Source organism: Chelmon rostratus, chromosome 2 (assembly GCF_017976325.1).
Source record: "Chelmon rostratus isolate fCheRos1 chromosome 2, fCheRos1.pri, whole genome shotgun sequence".
Taxonomy (NCBI): Eukaryota; Metazoa; Chordata; class Actinopteri; order Chaetodontiformes; family Chaetodontidae; genus Chelmon; species Chelmon rostratus.
In genome coordinates this window covers 11,679,017-11,699,814 of record NC_055659.1, presented here as the reverse complement: position 1 = coordinate 11,699,814, position 20,798 = coordinate 11,679,017, and the positions used below count along the sequence as shown (strand labels likewise).

Genomic DNA, 20,798 nt, shown 5'->3' with positions numbered 1-20,798 from the left:
GGTGTGTGTGATGTCAGTGCCACCGACAAACTTTAGACTCGCACCTGCAGTCAAAAGACAGGTGAAAACAATCAATTAATGTCACAGTGAATAAAAACATCAGCAATAAGCGCTAAATTGACACGTAACGGACTTTTTTTCATTGCGATAAAACACTTCGTGAGAAAATCGATTCAGCTTTTGTGTTCCGGAAACAAACAATTCTTCGACATTAGATATCCATGCATATATGTATATTTTTAGATTTTAGTTAGAGCCAACACTGTTTAATAAAACATGTTCTGATTCTGCTGGTGTTATCCCCAGCTAGAAATTGGTTGCCAAGCATTGCATCATTCCTTTCATGTGACTCCCATACGCCCCAAATTCGTCCTGGCCGTCTTATGACTGCATCACAATTGCTGCTCGTACAAACTATACGGGCTGGAGAGAGAACAACCAGCCAAGACGACCTTAAGCCCCGCCTCAGCACTGATTTCGGGTAACCCTATTGGATGTCGCCAAGGAAAAGATCTTAACTTCGTTACGCTGATTGGACTTTTGAAACGCCAGCCATCTCCGTCCCTGCTAGGTTGTGATGAAACTACCTTCCCATGCATAGTTCGGTTGGCCTCTCCCTCCATATAAACACCGCCGGGAGTTTCCGAAAAATCACATTCAGCCGTCAAGACTGAACAATGGTTAACATGAGCTATCACCAATTTTTACTAAAATATCCACATTCGAGTTCAAGACAGTCGAGAAGGCGAGCGAATAGAAGAAAAAGGGTAAGTGGAGCTTCTTGTCAGTAGTTTTAGCTATTAGTTGCTCGATGTTTTTCAGTCTTTCGGGGAGTAACGGCTACTTAACGCAGTCCTGAAGTGGTCTGGTGTCCTGGAAAGAAAAAAGAATTCCTGTTTTTGGCAGATATCCCAGTGCCATTTTTAGAAGAACAGTTGTCTTAATCAGTCACACTGTACATCTAGTTGTTTTCATGTGTCGTCTGCTTCGTTTGACAAGTTGTCAAAGCTCATACGGACTTGATGCTAGGAAGTTTCGAGGCTTTGGACACGAGCGTGCCAAACGTTTTAAAACAATTTTGTGGATTTTGTAGCTTATAAAAAAAAAAAAAAAAAAACAGTTGGATATAGTGTCATGTCATCTGAACAGTATAACAGACATTAGCCTCCTCCGTGTGACGTCTGACAGTTACTGGTGGGGCTGTTCACTCGAAACCGCACGGGTTTTATTTTTGACAGCTGTGCGTGTTTTTCACACTTTGGACAAACCCGTGTAAAGTAAACGTTTACCGCCGAATGAATGGATGTTTATATTGTTTTGTCCTTTTCCTCTCAACCCACTCTTTTCCTCTCTGTACATATCCTTTTGTTTCGCCCATTCCTCCTGCTGGACTTGAATTTCCATGACGTAATTGTCTTGGCTCACAGTGGACATGTAGCCCAACTAAAGAAGACATTATTTACACTTTGAATACTAAGTAATTGTAGAATAAAATAATAATTGGTACGGTATATTTACTGAGACAAAGTTTTAATGCCTGTATGGTGGCGCTACCACGGGGAGTTTAACGTTTGGCTTCAAGTTAAGGAGGATTTAATTGTTCTTTATCATTTGGTAATTTAGTAATTCACATCCCTGCCAATGCTACATCTTTGTAGGACTGTTTACATTCCCCCCCCTATTTTTGTCAACAAAGGAGCAATAGCGGAAATTCCTAATAATAGGAAATTATTCAGCTACAAGCTTTATCTACAATAAGCACAGTATTTATGATTGCTTTTGTCAGTAATTTGGACAGATTAAAGCAATTAATAAAAATAACAGACCTGACTGTCAGAAAGAGAAAGATCAATGAGGATTTACTCGCCGTTTTTAACCACTTGTTTATCGAACCCAACGTGTTTTGAGGACCGTAGAAAGCAGGGGGCGCAGTAGAGAACATTTTGGTCTTTGTTTACAAGAATTAAGTGACAGGAATTGTATTTTCTTCATCCCTGTTGATCATTTTAACAATTATTGACAATTTATTTTGTTGAATCATTCTTTTAATTCTTCAGAATTTTCCAAAGCAGCCATTAAATTTTCATTTAAAGCACCCTTTGTTCTCTGTATTTGTGCAAATCATCATTTCAGTTCTGAAATCTCAGCAAATTTCGGCTGCCAGAAGAAACACTTTTCACATCATTTAAGACTAACCTATTTTTTTTTTCTTTCAGAATTGTTGGGACAATCTATCTCCAACAAATTTGCAGACTTGATTAACAGAGACTTTCTAAAGGTAAATTGGTCTTCTCATATTTGACACTGAATGCTGCATTCAAAGCTGATTTTGCATTGATCAATTTGTTTATTTTAAGATTGTATTGAAACAGAGTTATCGAAATGTTTCATACATATTTTGAATTCCTTGTTTCAGCAATTCCAGTGCAGTACAGACATTTCCTCACTTAGTGTCACTGTTATTCCATTTCACAATTAAGTGGATTACACAATGTGGTGTGGTTTGGTCTAGTTCTCTTTATCATGATGTAAATAATTCTACAGATAAAGGCTTCTTGTAGTATTCTCAATAATGATACATGCCATCTTGTATGCCTGCATACCTACAAACCATAGCTCAACCAGTTGCGTCACGGTAGAGATGAAACACGAATGACTTTTAGTGATGTGTCAGTTATCTAATGTACGGCTGCTCTGCATTTTTCCCTTTATCTTTGTCGTTTTCCCAACCCTCCTGTGTGTGGCGGCAGGTCCAGTGTGAACCGTGTGGCCGAGTATCTGTGAGTTGTGACTGACTGGCGAGATGACTGCCGAGTGGCTACACCTGCCCCCGCCGTACCCCCCTGGCGTGGGGCCGTTGTGTGGTGCAGAGTTGGAGGCGTGGTATGAGGACCTGCAGGATATTCTGGGCTCCGACACGGGAGGGGCAAAACTGGCACGTGCCCCCACATGCACCGAGGTCAGTAGCTTGAAGAGTGAAATGGCTATCACACCCACGATGAGTGTGAGTGTTTTTGGCAGTTGCATTTTGGTTAATAGATTTGTTTAGTGTTTTGTGAAAAAAAAAATCCATTCACACACAAAGTGATGTGAAACGTTCTTATACTGTGATGTTTTACATGTTTTGGGAGGTGTTGACGTTTTCGTTTTGTGTTTGTAGAAGGAGCCGGAGTTTCTGGATGTTCTGGAGAGTTGTTCTCTGACGTGGCTGACAGATGGAAGCCAGACGTGGGGCGAGGGTGTTCAGAGGGCAACAGAGGAGATCCACAACACCCAGCCTCTGCATCACACCTCATCATCATCCTCCTCTTCTTCCTCCTCCTGCATGAGTCCAGCTGTTGCAGAAGAGCGTCGGACGGAGGCTGAGAATGGCAGAAGTGGAGAGAGCTCGGCGGGAGGTGGCAGTGATCTGCTACCTCCTGAGTTCTTTGAGTTGCTGAGTGAAGGAGGAGTGGGAATGGTGGATCCGAGCGGAGCGGTGATCAGCGGTGGCTATTACTACCACCATCATCAACACCACCAAGTTACTAACGTCCATCCTGCATCTCCTTCAGCCAGCGAGGAGGAACTGCCCTGTGTCCCTGATTCTCCATCCTGCTCCTCCTCAGCCTCCCAGTCGCCATCGCAAAATTGTTCTTCTCCCTCCTCACCTGTCTCTTCCCCCTCTGTCTACCCATCCTCCCGGCTGGGAAAACGCAAGAGGACCACCAGCGAGAGGGCCAACGGTGCCTTGCCCTCTTTCACCTCCTCCACGCAACGAACATCCTCATCCTACTCATCTGCCAAAAAGAGTCGCAAAGAGAGAGAGCAGGAGAACGAGAGGAAAGTACAGGAGCTGACGGAGCAGAATGAGCGTTTGAAAGCAGAGATTGAAAGGCTGGGAGAGGAGGTGCAGAGGACACGTAGAGCCCTGATAGAGAGATTAGTCAACACCAGGAAATGAGGGGAAAAAAAATGAAAGACAGGAAGGAAGACAGGAATTAAAGATGACAGGTCCTGCAGAATTGGAATAAGCAGTGGTGGGGAAAGGTGTAACATGGTGGTCATGAAATGCCTCTTAGACAGATGGAAACCAAAGATATATTTCATAAGCAAGATGATTTTTGGAAAAGCATGAGAGCTGAAGATGGCAAGAAGCAGGAAAGTGATGAAAGTCAAGACAAGAAAAGGCACAGAGAGAAGGGGCTGCAACAGCATTGCGGCAGATAAAAAGACACAGCACGTATAAAGGAAAGGGAAGAACAGGCAGCTCTAAGTGCAAATGATGCAGTGGTTTTGATGAATGTTTGTCATTTTAAAGGATGCCTAACTCGAAGTTCCACCAAATAGGATGGCAGAAATAACAGTTACGAGCATTTGATGATTTGTATGTTGGACAGAAAGGAACTTAATTCAGAGTGCATTTCATTGTCATCCGTTCCCACCATTTTGCAATAATTGTAACTCCTACGGTAAGGGCTGCAATCCAGCTAGCAGAGATTATTTGCCCCAATTTGTGGAGAGTTAAGGAGCTCAGGAAAAGTTTGAAAGTGCCCTGTGCAGTGTGAGTATGAGAGAATGAGTTTTTTTGGGAGAGAATTCATACTCTTTCTTACTTTTTTATAACTCATGGCTTGTGTGTATGTGTATTTAGATAAAGTAAGTAGGACCCGGCTATACTTTCTAAGCTGACCTTTTCTATCAATATGGGAATTTGTGGTAGAATTACCACAACTTGTTCTACCCTGATTTACTATTTTTATATACCACTGTAATATATATTCACAATTGTACTGTAATGGCTTGTACTGTAAAATGCCAACATATCCACTTTTGTTTTCTCATTGTAGTCACATTAATTGTTAATCGTACAATAATATGCATGGCTTTTATCATTGATGGCATCAAATCCATGTATTTTACCTAACCATTTATTTTATCCTTCATTGTAATCTCAAATTTGCAATAAAAGAAAAAAGGTGCAACTTTTCGTGTCATGTAATGTTTATTGGTTTTCCTTTTTTAATGACCTGTGTATTAATCTTTTTTTTTTTTTTGTAGAAAATAGTGTCAACCGGAGGTTACTGAGAGAGGGCGAGGGGAAGAGTACAAACTATTTTTAACAGAGCTTAATCAATTAATTAAATGTTTTGGATCCAAAAGGTGTTTGCAGCAAATGGCAAACACAATTTTCCAGGGGATATATATATATATATATATATAAAAAACATCTTTAAATGCAACACACCTTCCAACGCTAATATCGTATGCTGACTTTATCACAGGGAGAGTATAAAATCAGTTTCTTTTGGTGTAGGGATTTGGAAAAATCCCTCCATTCTGTAGCTGTATTCATTTGACTCTCTCTTTGTGTGTTTTCGTTTCCCCGTCGGCCTATCCAGCATTTCATTAGTCCTCAGTGCCAATACCACATTGTCTTAGATCCTGTCACGGCTTTGCCTTAAGCTAATACCCTCATCTCTCTTAGTGTACATCTTGTTCCCATTCTCCACTATCATACCTCAAACCATTCTACTCTTCCCTCCCTCTCACAAACCTCCATCATTTTGCTTTCACTTTGTCTGTCTCACTTCTTCTTGCCCTTCTGAGATGCAGGCTCAGGGCTCTTCCCCTCAGCCAGAGCCAGCTGTTTCTTCAGGTCCAACAGTTTGGCCACCTCTGCTGTGATCACGGCCTTTTCCGCCTTCTGGGCTTTGAGAGCTCGTACCTTCTCCCCCTGCGATAGATAAAATGACAGGTTTTAATAGATTTCTCACACTCGCATTTGTCTTTGATTAAACACTTTAGCTTTTATGGTCAAATAGATGTTGCCAACTCTTTTTATCAAATAGTACCCAAATAATTAAGGCGGCATTTTGTGATTTTAAAAATTATTTGCGTCACTCTGGGTTTGGAAATATTGAGAATTTGAAAAATTCAACCGCACATTTGTAGGAATAAGTGTAATGTAAAATGCCAAAAATCTAATTTGCAGATAAAAACAAAAAGATCAATTAATTGAATGCCTGATAATTATCAAATAGATATACAATGTAAAAAAAGCTTTTAAAATTAGCCGTTATTTATTTCAGCAGCCAGTAGTTTGTTGCATGCGTGATTTGATTTTTGGAGAGATCGTTTTAATTCCGTACTAAAGATGACGTCCGTTTTGTTATTGCTATTACAAGACGGCTATTTTAAAGATAAAATAATGCAATCAAAATGAACTTATTGAAACACAAAATCTGTCCAAATAACAAATGATTGATTCCAACATGTCAAAAATGTAAGAACTGGGTTTATGGTTGGTAACTCAACGTTGCGTTGCCGCTAGTCAGCGATCTCACCTGCTCAGCCACAGCCTGTGTGAGCTGCTTGGCTTTCTCCGGGTCCACTTCATTCACCGTCGCCACCTCAGCAGCAGCAGCAGTAGGAGCTGGCACAGCGGCAGGCTGAGTGCTGGCAGCGTTCTGAGCCGTCGTCTGAGGGAGGAAACGGACAGATGACGATGTTTAAATTTGAGGCGTTTTGATGGTTATTATTTCTACAGATCACTTATTTCATTTCAGACAATATCGCTCATCACTCAAAATGCCGACAGGATTTTATGAGTCAGGGAGTGTGAATGGACAGTGAATCACACTGGACACACGGGGATGAGTAAAAATTAAAAACATTAGATGAGGTGCTCGTGTTAGTGAAGGCGTGCACTAATCAACATTGACACAACAGTGTGACACTTCACACACAAATACCGCTCAATACCTTTTTTTTAGGTGGTTCATCTTCAGGCTAGAGGCAGGCGGTTGAGAAGAAGGTTTACAGAGGGATTATTTTTTATCTACTGTATATGATGGATGCTATGTACAAATTCTTATTCATGACGGCAGTCTGAGGGAGGGACTGTGAACGGCTATGCATTATCAATTCTTTCTCACTTCATTATTCATAAATAGTCAACCTATATTACCACAAGACCTAACTAATGCACAGACCATTAGGCATCATAAACATCAAATACCTGCTGTCCACCAAATCTCTTCTTCAAAGCCTCGATCTGGTCCACCTCCAGTTTCTGGAACAATGGGCTGACCTGGGATAAAACAGGTTGACAAAGGGAACAAAAGGTAGAAATTAACAAAAATATATGCACGAATATTGATAAAGTTTGCGCTTGTGGATCCAGCCCAAGGCCAGTGTAGCTGGAAGATTTAACCTGGAGGCTCAGTGCTCATCTTTGAACAAAGAGGATTATGCAAGTAAGTAAGTAGATAACTATGTATGAGAAATTTGCAGAGTTTCAATCATGATCGCCACTCTTCCAATGCAGAATTATAGTTTTGACAAAAGGCGTGATTTGATGAGCGTCGTGTATGGTGCATTAGTGTGACATTAGTGTTGTCTGCCGCTCCTTGCCTGGAGACCTCAGTCACGAATCATCATAGCCTTGGAGGCTGAATGCGGCGTTGGCAGGCTGCTGCAGACACAGGTCACCACAATTAGGCCTGAAGGGACAAGTGGCCTGAGAGAAACTTGCTGTTCGAAAGGCTGAAGCCGCGAAACCCCGTCTAGGCTATTATTCTCAAGTGTGTGTGTGTATGTGTGCGCCCACACGACTACAATGTCCTCCAGAGCGCTGAAATATCGACAGACTGTTGCATCCTCGTTGTATCACCCAGCGTCAATAGGCTCCACAGGTTTGTGGGTCTGCACATGTATGAACTGTGTGTATACTTTTTCAGGTTGTACTCACAGTGCCAATGCGGTGGCCGGCACTCAGGGTGCACACAAAGCTGCCAGTGCCTTGCAACATGGCGTTGACGCAAGACTGGGGTGCGTTGAGTTGATCCCTGATGGTTTGGCTGACCGTTGGCATGTATGGCAACAGCATCACTGAGAGCAAGCAGGCGATGTTTACAGAGACACCGGTTACTGTGCCCGCACGCTGCCTGAGTCAATCAGATCATGGATATAAATGTTTTGGTTAATCTTACAATGCATAGAAATTACATTACTGCTTGATTACTGCTCCTCTAATTGGCTGTAAATACACCTATTTATTTCTCCTAAGAATTGATTTTATGACCTCAATCTGTGCTAAATCAAAAGAACTTTTCCTGTGCTCAGAGATACATGACTGAATGAAGGTTTCTGTTTTTAATATAAAATGAGAATTCACACATCTGAGTCACAGCTAACAAAGTTTTACACAGATCTATCTACCTTGCACAAAACTACAGAGGTACAGATTGCACTAAACAGGTCAAGGCAACCTCACCTTTCTGTGTCTCCTCCCTTGATTTTCTTCCAGGGTTCATTGACTTGAATATACTGGTTGCCATGGCGAGAGATGTTGAGGATGTGTTTCAGAGCATCGCGGATTCTGGTGGAACATTTGAGAGAAAATTAGAGATGCATCTCGAGATGAGACAACTGCCAATCTAAAAGGAGTAACTGAACCGATGATTTACATGTTTCATTTTCAGATTTTAATCACTTTAAATCCATGAATTAAACTAAAGCCAAGCAGAATTTAACTTCTTAACAGTCATTTGAATTAAATAGACGAGTTTCCGTCTAAATCCCAGCGTAAGCCATTTGACAGGTATGTAAGTAGTCTTACTTGACTTTGTCCATCAGCTGGATGTACTGCTGCAGCTCCCAGCCCACCAGAGCCAGGAGCTTCTTATCTTCCTGCTGTAGCTCCATCGCAGGCACACAACCCTCAAAGAACTTGGTGACAAACATACCAGCTCTGGAGGAGAGAGCGAGAGGGGGGTTTTAATGAGATGGATAAAGAAAGAAAAAAAAATTGGGGGTCAGGAAAAAAATGTGGGAACACAGTAAGAAAGCCAGTGAGAGAAAAACTGTGAAAGAGAGAGAGAGCAAAACGAGAGAAGGGCATTTTACTTGACTTGCTAATTGTTTATAAATTATAGATTTTGTTTCCAGATGTAACGCATTGCTCTGCTACACAACAGTTTGCTGCATTGAGTCGCCTCACAGCTCCTTCATGCCATTTTTTAACGTAGATTTATGTGCACATCAGGAGGGCGTTCTCAGTGAGAAGGTCTTTATCATGTTTGATGTAACAGACCTATATTTAACACATGACTCAGCTTCGATGTAGGGTCTGCCAAACCAAAATGCTTTGACATAACCGCCAAATTTACAATGAACTGTGACTCTGATGTGTGAGCGTGAACTTTGTGTGACCTGCATGCTTAATTTGTCCTTAATTAAGTCCTTCAATTAGTCAAACTGATGAGCCCTGAGGTGTTTTTTCATCCTGGGACAATAAAGAACAATATTCTTACTGCTAATGATAACTGAGTAATCCAAATCAATAAAATAATATATGCTGGTGGTAAATATTAAGTAGGGATTTACTCATTTCTGTTTGTCAAGCTGATTATTTGTGAAATTCTCAAGAGTCAACATTTCAACTGAAGCGCAATTAGCTGGAGCACCACAGCCCAGAAACCGTTATGAATTTGAAAAGCCGCATAAGATGGACACAGTGTCGCTAATGATGTGATTTAGTAACTGGATCCAGGCAAGGACAGAATTTCTTTTCTGAAGCAGAATACTTTCTACCTCCAACACCTTAGGCTGGATGCAATCTACAAGATATTTTTGAGCCAATTAGGCATTAATGTTGCTGCCCGAGACCAATTTTGAAGATCAAGGTACTTTGAAAAAAAGCTGCGGAGAAAAATCTTTGATGTGGGATTTAACCCCGATCTTTTAAAAATCATTTGAGGCGATGTAATTGGGGCTAAATTACGCCATCCCAAACAAATTTAGAAAACTAGGGTGAGCCTCTTGTAATAGTTACTGCTCTAAAAGACTTTTTTTCCCAATGAGTACAACAATCTGAAAACTTAGTTGTTAATTGGACTAGATGACAGTTCTGCTGTGTGTTTACTTTTTGAGTGAAACTTATTATGTACAAAAATGTGGGCAACTTGAGGTGGATTGCCCCATTTTTTTATTTCACTGGTGACTGATCTCAGTTGATAAAAAGTGAAGTGGAACAAAAAACAGGAACACAAAGTCACAAAGTTGAATGGCAGGGAACAGGTACTTACTTTGTTGGGGTCATGGGGCAAATCTAAATTCTGTAGTAAGTCTAATTCTCACTAGTAAATTCTACCAACCTGTTGATGAAGTTGCCCAAGTTGTTGAGCAGCTCAGAGTTGTTTTTCACAGCCATGTCAGCCCAGGAGAAGGCTGAATCCTGTCCCTCCGGACGCACATACAGGAGGTAGAACCGCCACACATCAGACGGGATGCCCGTGTCCTTGGCCATGTCTCCAAACACACCCACGCCTCGGCTCTTGGAGAACTTAGTGTCCTCATAATTTAGATACTCTGTGGGGAAGTTACAATGTAAATTACCGTCAAAGCTGAACCTTAATTTCCAGTGTGAATGGGATCGTTCATGGCGTCCACATTGCATAACTGCCATACAGAGTGAATGAGCCATTATTGTAGATTTATGAGCATTTCAAGGTCTCTTAGTCTAATAATATTGCATGTAAATAATTAATCAACCTGTGAAATCAGTCAGTCTTACCAGTGGCAACGAGGTGGTTGACCAGAGTGTAGTTGTCCTGAGCTCCCAGTAGAGAGCAGGGAAACACCACACTGTGGAATGGTACATTGTCTTTGGCCATGAAGTTGTACAGCTCCACCTGATGGCACAGACACAACACTGCACTATTAGGATGACATCATATTAGATCATCATGAGATCACCCGGTTCAAAGAGGTCTTATCAGCTCTCCCCAACCCCCATCTCTCTCTCTGTGCAAATACAGGCCATCACACACACATTACAGGAGCTCAATCCTGGGGTTTTAAGTGGAGATGAGATGAGTCAGAAAGAGTGAAGAAGATATGTTAGCTATTTTTCTTTTATCTATAGGGTTTTAAGAATTTTTTTTAAAGAACTTTAAAGCAAGAGTCGCAGTTTAAGTCCACATGTATATGAATGAGCTAGCTAACTAGCATGTGTCAAATAATTCCCCCTTTCGAAGTAAAGCCGATGTCAGCATCATGGACAACAAAAATCAAGAAAATCTATGGTGGACAGAACATGCTGAGACTTTTTTCTGAGAGGTGCGGAATCTAGAAGTGGGCCTGTATTGCCTTCTACACATTATACTGACTGTGCGTACATTGTAGCTGTGGGTACTCAACTGAATGTGCATTTCATTCACAATCACAATGAAAGAGGTTATGTCTTCATCTGTTTCACAAGAGGGTTATATGGGGCTAGGAATTACACTGTTCTAATGGAGAGTGCAAAAGACCAGATGGGGCAATGAAAAAACCAATCAGACCCATTCTGTGTTTTAAAGAGTACAAAATCTGTGCCAAGCTCGTGCATCGGCACTCTGCTCGGCTCATAAATTCTGACAACATGTGTGTGTGTCACGGTGGGTTACCTGATGAGGATTCTTCCACCACTTTTCCCATTTGTCGGTGTAGTTGGCAGTAATGGACAGATATCCAATGGGGGCGTCAAACCACACGTAGAACACCTACAGAGGCAGCAAGAGGCATGAATGACAAAGGATGCAATTTTTGCATTGCTTTGTGTTACAGAGATAAGTTCAGGATCACATGACTCACACTAAAAAGGACACAAAGATTGGGAGGAATGATAAAATGACCTGGATACAAATGCTGATAATAAGTGTGCATGTAACTTTCCTTATGCGTTTGTGTTTGGAGAACATTTTAGAGGTATGTACTAAAAGAAGTGGTCCGTGTTCCGATATGTTTAGACATGTCAGACTTAGAGAGCCTCCCAGTTAAGCACAAGAGTGCTGTTAGAGAGCACTGCAGCATCATCAGTCACTGCAGCATTTGTAAACAGCTAATGAAGTGCACAGTCATTTTCAATGTTTAATTAGGAACCTGACCTTAGATATTAAGTGTTTGCATTTGTTATCTCCTCAGCAGGCACTTTAGCTCAGCCCTAGGGCTTTATTATACTTCAATAAAAGATGAAAAAAACACAATGGTATGAGCATATTTTCGACTGTATAATAAACTATAAACAAGTAAATGTTTTCAAACAGCAGTTTTTACGTGAAAAACGCTACAACAATAGCAGACCTTCTCTTGAAAGTCAGGATGAGGTACTGGCGTTCCCCACTTCAGGTCCCTGGTAATGCAGCGAGGTTTGAGTCCATCTCTCAGCCAGGAGCGAGTGATCTGTTTGGCATTTGCTGTCCAGTCTCCTGTGCTGGTTGACTTGTCCAGCCACTGCTCCAGCTGAGTCTCAAGCTGCATGAGCAAAAGAGGGAGAATGAAAATGCTGACAAAAAGAACCGAATGTCTTAACTCTAAACCACAGCTCTAGAATGAGTAAAGATGCGTAAACAATAAAGTTACCACAGGGACGACTGCCATCCACAAGCTGTTTGACTTTCAATTGCATGTTATGCTTTTACTCTCTAAACAGGCCAACTCTGTCTCAATCCCTGCTGCCAAAAAAGAACCATCTAAACTGTCGAACGGACAACCCAGGCCATTACCATGCAGTGTGAAAAGCATACCTTTGGCAGGTCCAGGAAAAGATGTTTGGAGGAGCGGATGACTGGAGTCTGCCTGCAGACCTTACACTGGGGTTCCTGGAGGGGACAGCCATCAACAATGATCAACACTGGTTAGGTTGAATTTAACCTGATTTTTACCTGAATCTGCAAGTATTTTTTCCTCTGTGAAAGCAGAAACAATTTCAAATGTTTCTGCGCAGCTACATTAACAGCAAATGAAAGCTCACAGTGGCAGAGTCTGATTAAAGGAGAAAGTCTGCATTTCTAGATTGACAGTTCTGCACAAAGTGAAAAACCAATACAGTAAGCAGCCCAAAAAGATCATACAGGTACTGCTGCTTAAGTAAATGATCAGTTTTTAATATATGGTGCAGCTGCCATCACAGATGGATCACAACTCAATCTCAAAAAATATATCTATATAAATATCTATACAGACAGTATGGCAACTGCTGCCCCCAGCATTCTCTTTCTAATAGTCAATTAATAGAAGTAATTATAAAATCATAGATTCATCACGGTCATCTACCTCTTGCCTTTTATCGTCAACATGCACCGTCCAACTCACCCTGAGCTCCACAGCATTAATGAGCCTTCCACACTTGTCACACTGGTCACCACGGGCTTCTGGGTAGCTGCAGTGGGGGCAGGTGCCTTCTACAAAGCGGTCGGCGAGGAAGCGCTGGCAGTTTTCACAACGCAGCTGCTCCACCATGTCCTCCACTAGGAAACCATGCTCGTGGAGTCGCCAGAAAATATTCTGGGCTATCCTGAAAAGGTAACAGAGGACAAAGATGGTTGAAAGAGACTTCAGGCGTCGTGCCTGGGATGCAAGGAGAAAAAGGCTGTCTTTTGACCTAAATGAAAGGTGTATGCAACTCTATTTTTGTACATTTTTTGTATATAATGTATATATAGTTGATTTCTTATTTTGTATTCCTTTTTATTGCCCATTTTGGATTCTTTGGACAATTTCTTTTTTTTTTATTTTTGCTATTATTGCTGTCTGTAACAACATAATTTCCAAAGCGTGGGATCAATAAAGTTCTCTTTTCTGATCTTATGAACACACTGAAAATTGTGTCATGTGGGAAGTAACACGTCTTTGAACCCTGACACCATTTCTGTTTTCCAACAACTAATACCGCTCTTCCCTGTTGACTAGAAAAAGATGTAAACTTAATGGATCAATATAGCATCATAGATATAGAGCAATATTCTACAAAAAGAAGATGAAGGGAAGAGCGTTTGTGTTATTGATTTGTTAAGAAAAAAATGGTACAAAAACAAAGCTGATTGTAATCTTTGGTGGTGGATAGTAAATCTAAAATGTAAGACCTAACATCCAAAGCACTTTTCATGAATCGAGTCAAAAGACTTTAATCTGTGGGCTGTTTTCATTTTTCAAAGCACATAGTTGTGGTGCAGAGAGTTTGATGCCTTTTATGTTGTACTCTATCAAAGCAAAGGCCCCCAAACAAGAGGTCTTATCTTGGTAATATTTTGTAAGTACAAGCTTGAGAAATTCTCCACTTTTGTATCCCATTTCCACATATAAGTAGATGAACCCACCAAACCCCATTATTTATAATTTATTTATTATTGATAATTAAACTATAGAACATCCAGAAAGAAATATTTTTAACAGGATTTCTTTTTCTTATTTGGTAAACTCAAGAAACGTACGCATTAACCTACATTCTACAATCACGTTCGATAATCTGAGATTAAGTAAAGCAGAATTTATGCTTGAGAGGGCTAGACATCCACACCAGTATCTAATGCAAGATTACAGTAATCCTATGTTGCGTAATTGTACAGTAATCACATGGAAACGTGCTCTCACATACCAAAGCCAGACAGTATCAGAACCTTCAACCCACTAGAGGACCAGGGTTGCGAAGCTCAAATAACAGCAGATGATATTTTTTACAAAACAGGCCAATTACAACCATCTTCCCTGCTTCCACTTACTCTGTCTGCTTCTCAGTGGTGGTTCTCCCAAAAAAGTCAAAGTCAATCTGGAACCACTTGTAGATGCTGGAGTGAATGGCGTGGTACTTATCGCAGATCTGCTGCGGCGTCAGACCCTCCTCTCTGGCCTTGTTCTCTGTAGCTGTGCCGTACTCATCTGTGCCACACACAAACAGCACATTCCAGCCTCGCAGACGACCGTACCTTAGAGGAGGAGACGCACACAGTCAGCACAGGAAGACATGATAGGCGCTCAGAGAGAGGGATGAAAGTGAGGGAGACAGGTGTAGAGAAGAAAAAAGAAATGGAGAGAGATGACAATGGGGAGCTACACAGTGAACAACAGTGAATTTTACTTTGTGAATTGTGGGTTCTTAACTTCTTTCATGATCATCAGGATTTTGTTGCCACCTATGTAGACAGAAGACTTACAAGATTAAAATCATACCTGCAGAAGACATCAGCGCTGAGGACGCAGCCGATGATGTTGCCCAGGTGGGGGACGTTGTTGACATAAGGCAAGGCGCTGGTCACGAGCAGGTTTCGTTTGCCTTCCTGTGGCAAACTGATAAGAAAAAAAAAACAAAACAGTTCTGGGTTTTAATCTGCCTGTCTCTTACTCAAGAGTCTAGATCCGCATGGATGAATTTCTAAATACTGCAGCTCAACTCACTCTACTTTTCTGCTGTCAAATGATCACTTGACAAATTTCAAGAGTTTAGAAAATTAGGTTGCTTCTCTTGAGACTGTACATGGTGTTTGCTGGGTAACATTTTAGATTGTGGGAGTATCCCACAGGAAGATGATCTTAGGTGAGGTGATCAAACTATTTCATATAATAATAATAATGTCCTATATTTCAAGTCATTGAGTGTCTGCTCAATGTCTAGAGAGGGACACATGGTACTTTTAATTACTCACATGGGACACTGTCTGTCTGGAGCCAAAGGGCAGGCATTCAAACCTTTACTCCAGGTGAGAACAGCTGCCTCCATCTCCTCCTCTGAAACCACACGCTCACCTTCCTCCCCCTAAACAAACATTTAGATATAAAGAATAATCAGGTTAGTCATGTCCACTATTAAAATTTAGCATTTTAATCCTGCTGTTTTCTTAATTTTAATTACTTAAATATAATAAATATTTGTTTAATATAGACAAAAATTCCAAACGATACTGAGACATTATGACCTATACATTTTCGGAAAGCAGTGAAAGGCTAAAATTAGCTGTTCCATGAACTATTCATAATAAACTGGCTTTGGGGACACTCCACGACTGAACTTTCAGAATTAGCTCAATTTAAACATGAATGTTAAACAAGCAAAAAACAAGAAGAGGCACAGCAGTATATGCACAAGACTCATACAGTATGCAGTAAGTGGATTTTTTTAAGTGTTTCCCTTTCCGCTCAACTGTTCAGTGTTCAGTTTGGCCCTTCTCATCTGCTCTTTTGACCTCTAACCCCAAAGCATTCAGCAATCTGAGATACACACACTCCGCAACTTCCTCTGACTGGGAGCTATAATGGCTGCTGCTATATTTGATTGACACCTGTTCACATCTTCCCATGCTCACAGAAGAAAGAAATAGAGGATAAAGAAAAAGGTGATGTAACCTTTACATGCTGCATGTTCTATATCCTAACACGGGTGTTAATTTAGCTTTCACAGAGCCAGGTTAACTCTCACACGGAGACTGCATCTGCGCTTAGCTTAAGTGGGTGAATTCAAGCCTTGCAACCCTTTGAATGCTTTAACTTTTTCCCTAAGTAAAAAAGCTACGGTGAAGTAAAGACAGCCAATGGGAAAGGACATGTGTGACAATTGACCAATCTTGCAAGGTGGTGTTTGTGCATCTTTAGCTTGAAGAAAATAAAAAAGACAATACAGTTTCTTGGAAACCTCACGTTTCCTGAAGAATAAGCATAAGTGCAGCACTGAAGCACCTCCGAATGCTTTTGGTTCAGTAAGGAAGCTTTAAGCCTAATAGCTATCCTGATGATCTGGCTGATACCTCAGCAGGGTTGCTGTTGCATGGCTGTGTGTCTCTGTACTGGCTGCTCCGAGGGGCAGGCTGCCTCTGCATGTAGCTCTTCATGCCCTGCAGGCCTTTTCCCTGCAGCACTTTCTGAGCAGCAGACTGGAAACTGTGCATAACAGCCCCACGGTCAAACCAAGTCTTCACAGACTTGTGTTCACCTGAAGAGGAAAGCAAAGGGTTGTGGTAAGGACCGTGTGAACATAGACAACAAAAAATTGGAAATAAAATATCTGAAAATAAAATAAAGGAAGAAGATAAGTAAGGGGTAAAAAAAAAAAGAGGAGAAATTTGTTAAATGAAAATAGGGAAGAAGTTTAGGTACTAAAAAGAAATAATTAGTTAATGGATGGACAATTTAGGCATGGCCAACAACAAAGAATTTAAAATTTTAATAACACTTACCTATTTCTAGTGAAGAGTCAGATAAAACAGGGTACAGAGCAGCCCACAAAACAACATCAGCAACTGAAACGGCTTCCTGAAACACAGCACAGTTTAATGAACAGCATTTTCTAAGCCGTTAACAGACACTATTCCTGAAATTACCATATGTCCTTTCTTGCCGCCCCATCAAAAACCTAAATGCCTGTCATTTTGAAAGCCCTAAATGATGCAGAGGAATAATTCCCCAGACCCCTGATGACTTTATACATACACAACAACCAAGACTATTTTCAGCATGATTGTTTGGTATTCTTGCATCTCACTGAACATGGACTATGTGTACTTCCTCACTGAGTGTGCTCACCACTGTTTTTCTTTAGCTTTACACAGTCTTCCTCCGAGCCATGCCAATCACCAAGAGACTTAACAAAACATATTTCAGTGCACATGAAACATATGACAGACACAGATGACTTGTTGCCACAGGGGCTGCAAATAGCACAGAGAACTGATCCCCCCCTCACCCATCCACTCTCAGGCACATCTACAACATAAGGGACCTCCTCCCCAGATAAATCGCTTTAACTCAAAAATGCATCACTAGTTCAGCATCAGCAGCTGAAAAAAAGAAAAGAAGAAAAAGAAATGTTGCCGGAGGAGCCTGATGCGGCACAGAGGAGACACTCAGCTAAGCTCAACTGAGCTTCCAAAAACGCATCTTGAACTTTTGACTGGATCATATGTTATATAGTATTGACTGAAAAGGCCTTGTTTAAGTAAGGTGTTTGCTTTTATCTTCGAAATGCACTATCCACAGCAACTACATGGATACTGAAAAATAAGAAGTGCAGTAGGTAAACAGGAAATGCAAATGCTGTACCCCAGTTAAATATGGCATGTTCCCCTTGCTCAAGCTTTGGTTCAAGTAGTTTAGGGGCCCCTGGAGGACCTTGGAGACCTCTGATCCTTTTCCCTGCAGCACTGCCATGTAGAGGGCCTCAAGCAGTGCAGGCTACACAAATAAGACAAAGCAGAGATTAATTAGAATTGATTGGATGACATTAGATCAAGCAGTATACCAAAGATGCATGATCGAGGTTAAACAATTAATTTCCTTAAACCCGACACAACATGCTAATAGATTTTTTCTGGACATTGTTCTTTTGAGAGCATGAGTTTTAATCATTTAGATGCAAAGATTTTACGTCTCTTTTAGTGTGGGTTTGCATTCTACAGAGGTTTAGTGTTTTGTACAACAGATAAATACAAAGTCTCCTTTATGTCAAGCTCACCTGAAGATCTGTGGCCTCCCATTCAAGCCACTGATTGCAAAGTTCACTGCAGTCTTGTCCACTTACTTCAAACAGGTATCTAAGGTGTTAAAAAGTAGGAAACAGAAAGAAATCCTGTCAGACAGTGGCTTTCCTCTGATAACAAACATATCTAAAATATAGATATCCGTCACAAATCTGCTCCATCTTTGAGAGTTGGCTACAGAGCACCTCAAAACTTCATTGTCATGTCATTGTTGTCAGAATTAAGCGGAAAAGCTGATGTCGTTGCCTGCCTCGCTTTATCGTTGTGGCATTTTCAACTCAATACATTACCAGATCATTAATATTCATCGCCAGTTATATATATCATGGAAATTTCATAACTGAGGCAGCGATTAACAGCCTCCACATTCGTGCCAACTGCCACTGGCATTCATAAAAGACCAAGCAGGAAGGACTATAATCTACTGACCGGCAGATGGCATTGGAGCTGAAAAGGTGCAAACCATTAGGCAGGAGCAGGGCTGGCAAGGCTGGACGGCTAAGGTGGGGCACCACTCTCTCTGTGAGGGGAAAAAAATAAAGAAAAAACACAAAGCTAGTAAAATGCATACAACAGCAGACATGATTGTTATCCAAATGAGCATGTTTATAGACTTGTTAGACTAGATTCTTCACCTGGTTGAAACATGTCGACTCAAACTGTAAATCTTTCTAATGGCTGTGTATTTACAGAGAGAGAAGAAAAGCTAATTCATCTCTACACTTCCTGAGCAGAGATTACATTAGAATTCAATGCTGCATCTCCAGGAGAACTAATAACACAAGACTCCTCAAATGCTTCAATGCTTCAGGGATAATCCTTCGATCAAATTCTCAGGCTCCATACTTCAGTTAAATTGCTTGAATGATCTATCAAGAACACAAAGGTCATGTGGAAGGTCAAGGATTTGATCTTCTTAATCTGGAACTTATCAGGACTCAGGGCAGATGACCACATGAGGGGGTTCTGATACTGAATTATTACTGATGGCCTGGCTTCACATTTGCCAATACAATTTGATATGTTATGAAGGCTCTAGGATTGAATACAGCAGTAATAACACTGACATTTTTATTACATTAACATCAATAATTGAGCAATATTTAGGACTTTGTAATTAATCAAATCATCGATAGCCAAATCGAGGGGTATTATCTCAGTACAGTCCACTTCATTCATACACTGTGGCTATACGCCAGATGGTCCTGATTATTCAGCTCTGTGATCCAGCTCTCAAGGAGGACCTGCACTCATCTGGGACTGGGAGTGAGGCCTCCCTGACATGTCTGAGACAATCGGACCGTAAGCCTGAAGCTGAGGTGTATTACCATTAATTTAGAATCTAATTCCTTTGCACAGCAGAGGTCTAGATGACGTTATGACAATGCATCTATTTAGAAATACCCTGAGTCACAGTAGCATGAGTATATCCAGCCCATAATATGGTACAACCATATGCAGGAATCTCTCTCTTTTGTTTGTTTATTTGTTTTCATGTCCTTATCTAATCAGGTTTGTTTTGTTGGGTGCAGCCTGACAAGCCTGGCAGGAATAACAGCATAACACTGTAAGCCATATCAGATTTTAGTCTACGTTCAAAAACAATGACAATGATTGTTGAAAAATGTGGTATAACGAGCTCTAACAAGACATTTGACTGTGTCAGCATAACGCAGCCCTACTACTTTATAATGTAACCCAATCCAAGTAAATCGGGACTGTTCCAGACCTGAAAGGTGTAGCTATAGTGAGGCATACTGTACAGGTTCAGTTGAAGCCTGAACACCTGAAGCTATGCGCTGCTAAACAAAGGCTACATTAAGCTACACAAAGAGTGCCAAAACAAGACGAACAAAGCAGTGATGTGCAGTAAGAGAGTTTTCTAGCTGTTTCTCAGATACAGTTACAGGTGGACTGTTCACTCCATTCACCAGTGACTGACACTGACAGGCAGATATCACTTGTACAGGACTGAAGCTAGCTAGCTGTTCAGCAGTTACAGCCGTCGGTTACGCCACAAACTCAACTCAAACTTAACAAAAATACATATAAGGACTTGCCACTGCCGCTTTAAGCAAACAGCAGCTGTAATTATTCTGCAATGTAGGTAGTCTTACAGAATAACGTTAAGCTAACCATGCTTTCTTACCTTCGTGGTTGACATACTGAACGTCACACTGAACTCCAGTCACTTCTAAAGAGGCTAACACCTTCAGGCAATGCGGGTTGCCTTCACTGACGAAGAGCTTCATCTGGCCGTTGGTAGCTATTCCGCTATGTAGGGAATGATGAATGGCTTTAACGGTGGCGAAATCTTTACTTTTAAACAAGACAAGAAGCTGCTGGTAGAAAGTTTGCCAGTGTGTGCCGTCCACACGCTGATGCAAGCGGCACTCGTCCGGTTACAAATGGCGGATATGTAGTTTTGGAGCGGTGTCTGTGGGATCCACAGAAACTGTAGCAGCTTGTCAAATAAACTACACTTCCCATGAAGCGTTTCACAGAGCGTAACGCTTGACATGCACGAGA

At 41.2% G+C, this 20,798-nt stretch overlaps 2 protein-coding genes across 3 annotated transcripts; one reads left to right on the top strand and one right to left on the bottom strand.

Moving 5' to 3' along the window:
• The first annotated feature begins 630 nt into the window (after positions 1–630).
• Positions 631–4,957, top strand: ddit3 (DNA-damage-inducible transcript 3). The gene is made up of 4 exons (XM_041954111.1): positions 631–767; positions 2,217–2,278; positions 2,751–2,959; positions 3,161–4,957. The coding sequence occupies exons 3-4, from the start codon at positions 2,804–2,806 to the stop codon at positions 3,941–3,943; spliced, it is 939 nt and encodes a 312-aa protein (XP_041810045.1). The 5' UTR covers positions 631–767; positions 2,217–2,278; positions 2,751–2,803; the 3' UTR covers positions 3,944–4,957.
• A 1-nt stretch (position 4,958) lies between these two features.
• mars1 (methionyl-tRNA synthetase 1) lies at positions 4,959–20,679 on the bottom strand. 2 transcript variants are annotated; one of them, XM_041954094.1, is made up of 22 exons: positions 20,419–20,679; positions 18,699–18,789; positions 18,245–18,323; positions 17,833–17,964; positions 16,971–17,046; positions 16,542–16,726; positions 15,447–15,556; positions 14,974–15,090; positions 14,526–14,729; positions 13,120–13,321; positions 12,552–12,626; positions 12,109–12,279; positions 11,433–11,528; positions 10,559–10,676; positions 10,140–10,353; positions 8,603–8,734; positions 8,258–8,362; positions 7,733–7,928; positions 7,001–7,072; positions 6,745–6,771; positions 6,327–6,461; positions 4,959–5,716 (listed from the first exon to the last, which is right to left on the bottom strand). In XM_041954094.1, exons 1-22 carry the CDS (start codon positions 20,519–20,521, stop codon positions 5,567–5,569), a joined length of 2,790 nt encoding a protein of 929 aa, XP_041810028.1. In that variant the 5' UTR covers positions 20,522–20,679; the 3' UTR covers positions 4,959–5,566. The 2 variants fall into 2 exon arrangements, with proteins under 2 accessions (XP_041810028.1, XP_041810037.1); XM_041954103.1 differs by lacking the exon at positions 6,745–6,771 and having other exon boundaries at positions 4,960–5,716; positions 20,419–20,678.
• Positions 20,680–20,798: the final 119 nt, after the last annotated feature.

Excerpts from the sequence above, each read along its gene's own strand:
- mars1 (XM_041954094.1), bottom strand. The coding sequence starts at position 20,521 with ATGAAGCTCTTCGTCAGTGAAGGCAACCCGCATTGCCTGAAGGTGTTA. Across the intron at positions 15,091-15,446 it reads CCAGACAGACAGTGTCCCAT|TTTGCCACAGGAAGGCAAAC; the intron begins GTGAGTAATTAA and ends TTTTCTTATCAG. Across the intron at positions 10,354-10,558 it reads CAACCACCTCGTTGCCACTG|AGTATCTAAATTATGAGGAC; the intron begins GTAAGACTGACT and ends ACTTCCCCACAG.
- ddit3 (XM_041954111.1), top strand. The coding sequence starts at position 2,804 with ATGACTGCCGAGTGGCTACACCTGCCCCCGCCGTACCCCCCTGGCGTG. Across the intron at positions 2,960-3,160 it reads GTGCCCCCACATGCACCGAG|AAGGAGCCGGAGTTTCTGGA; the intron begins GTCAGTAGCTTG and ends TTGTGTTTGTAG.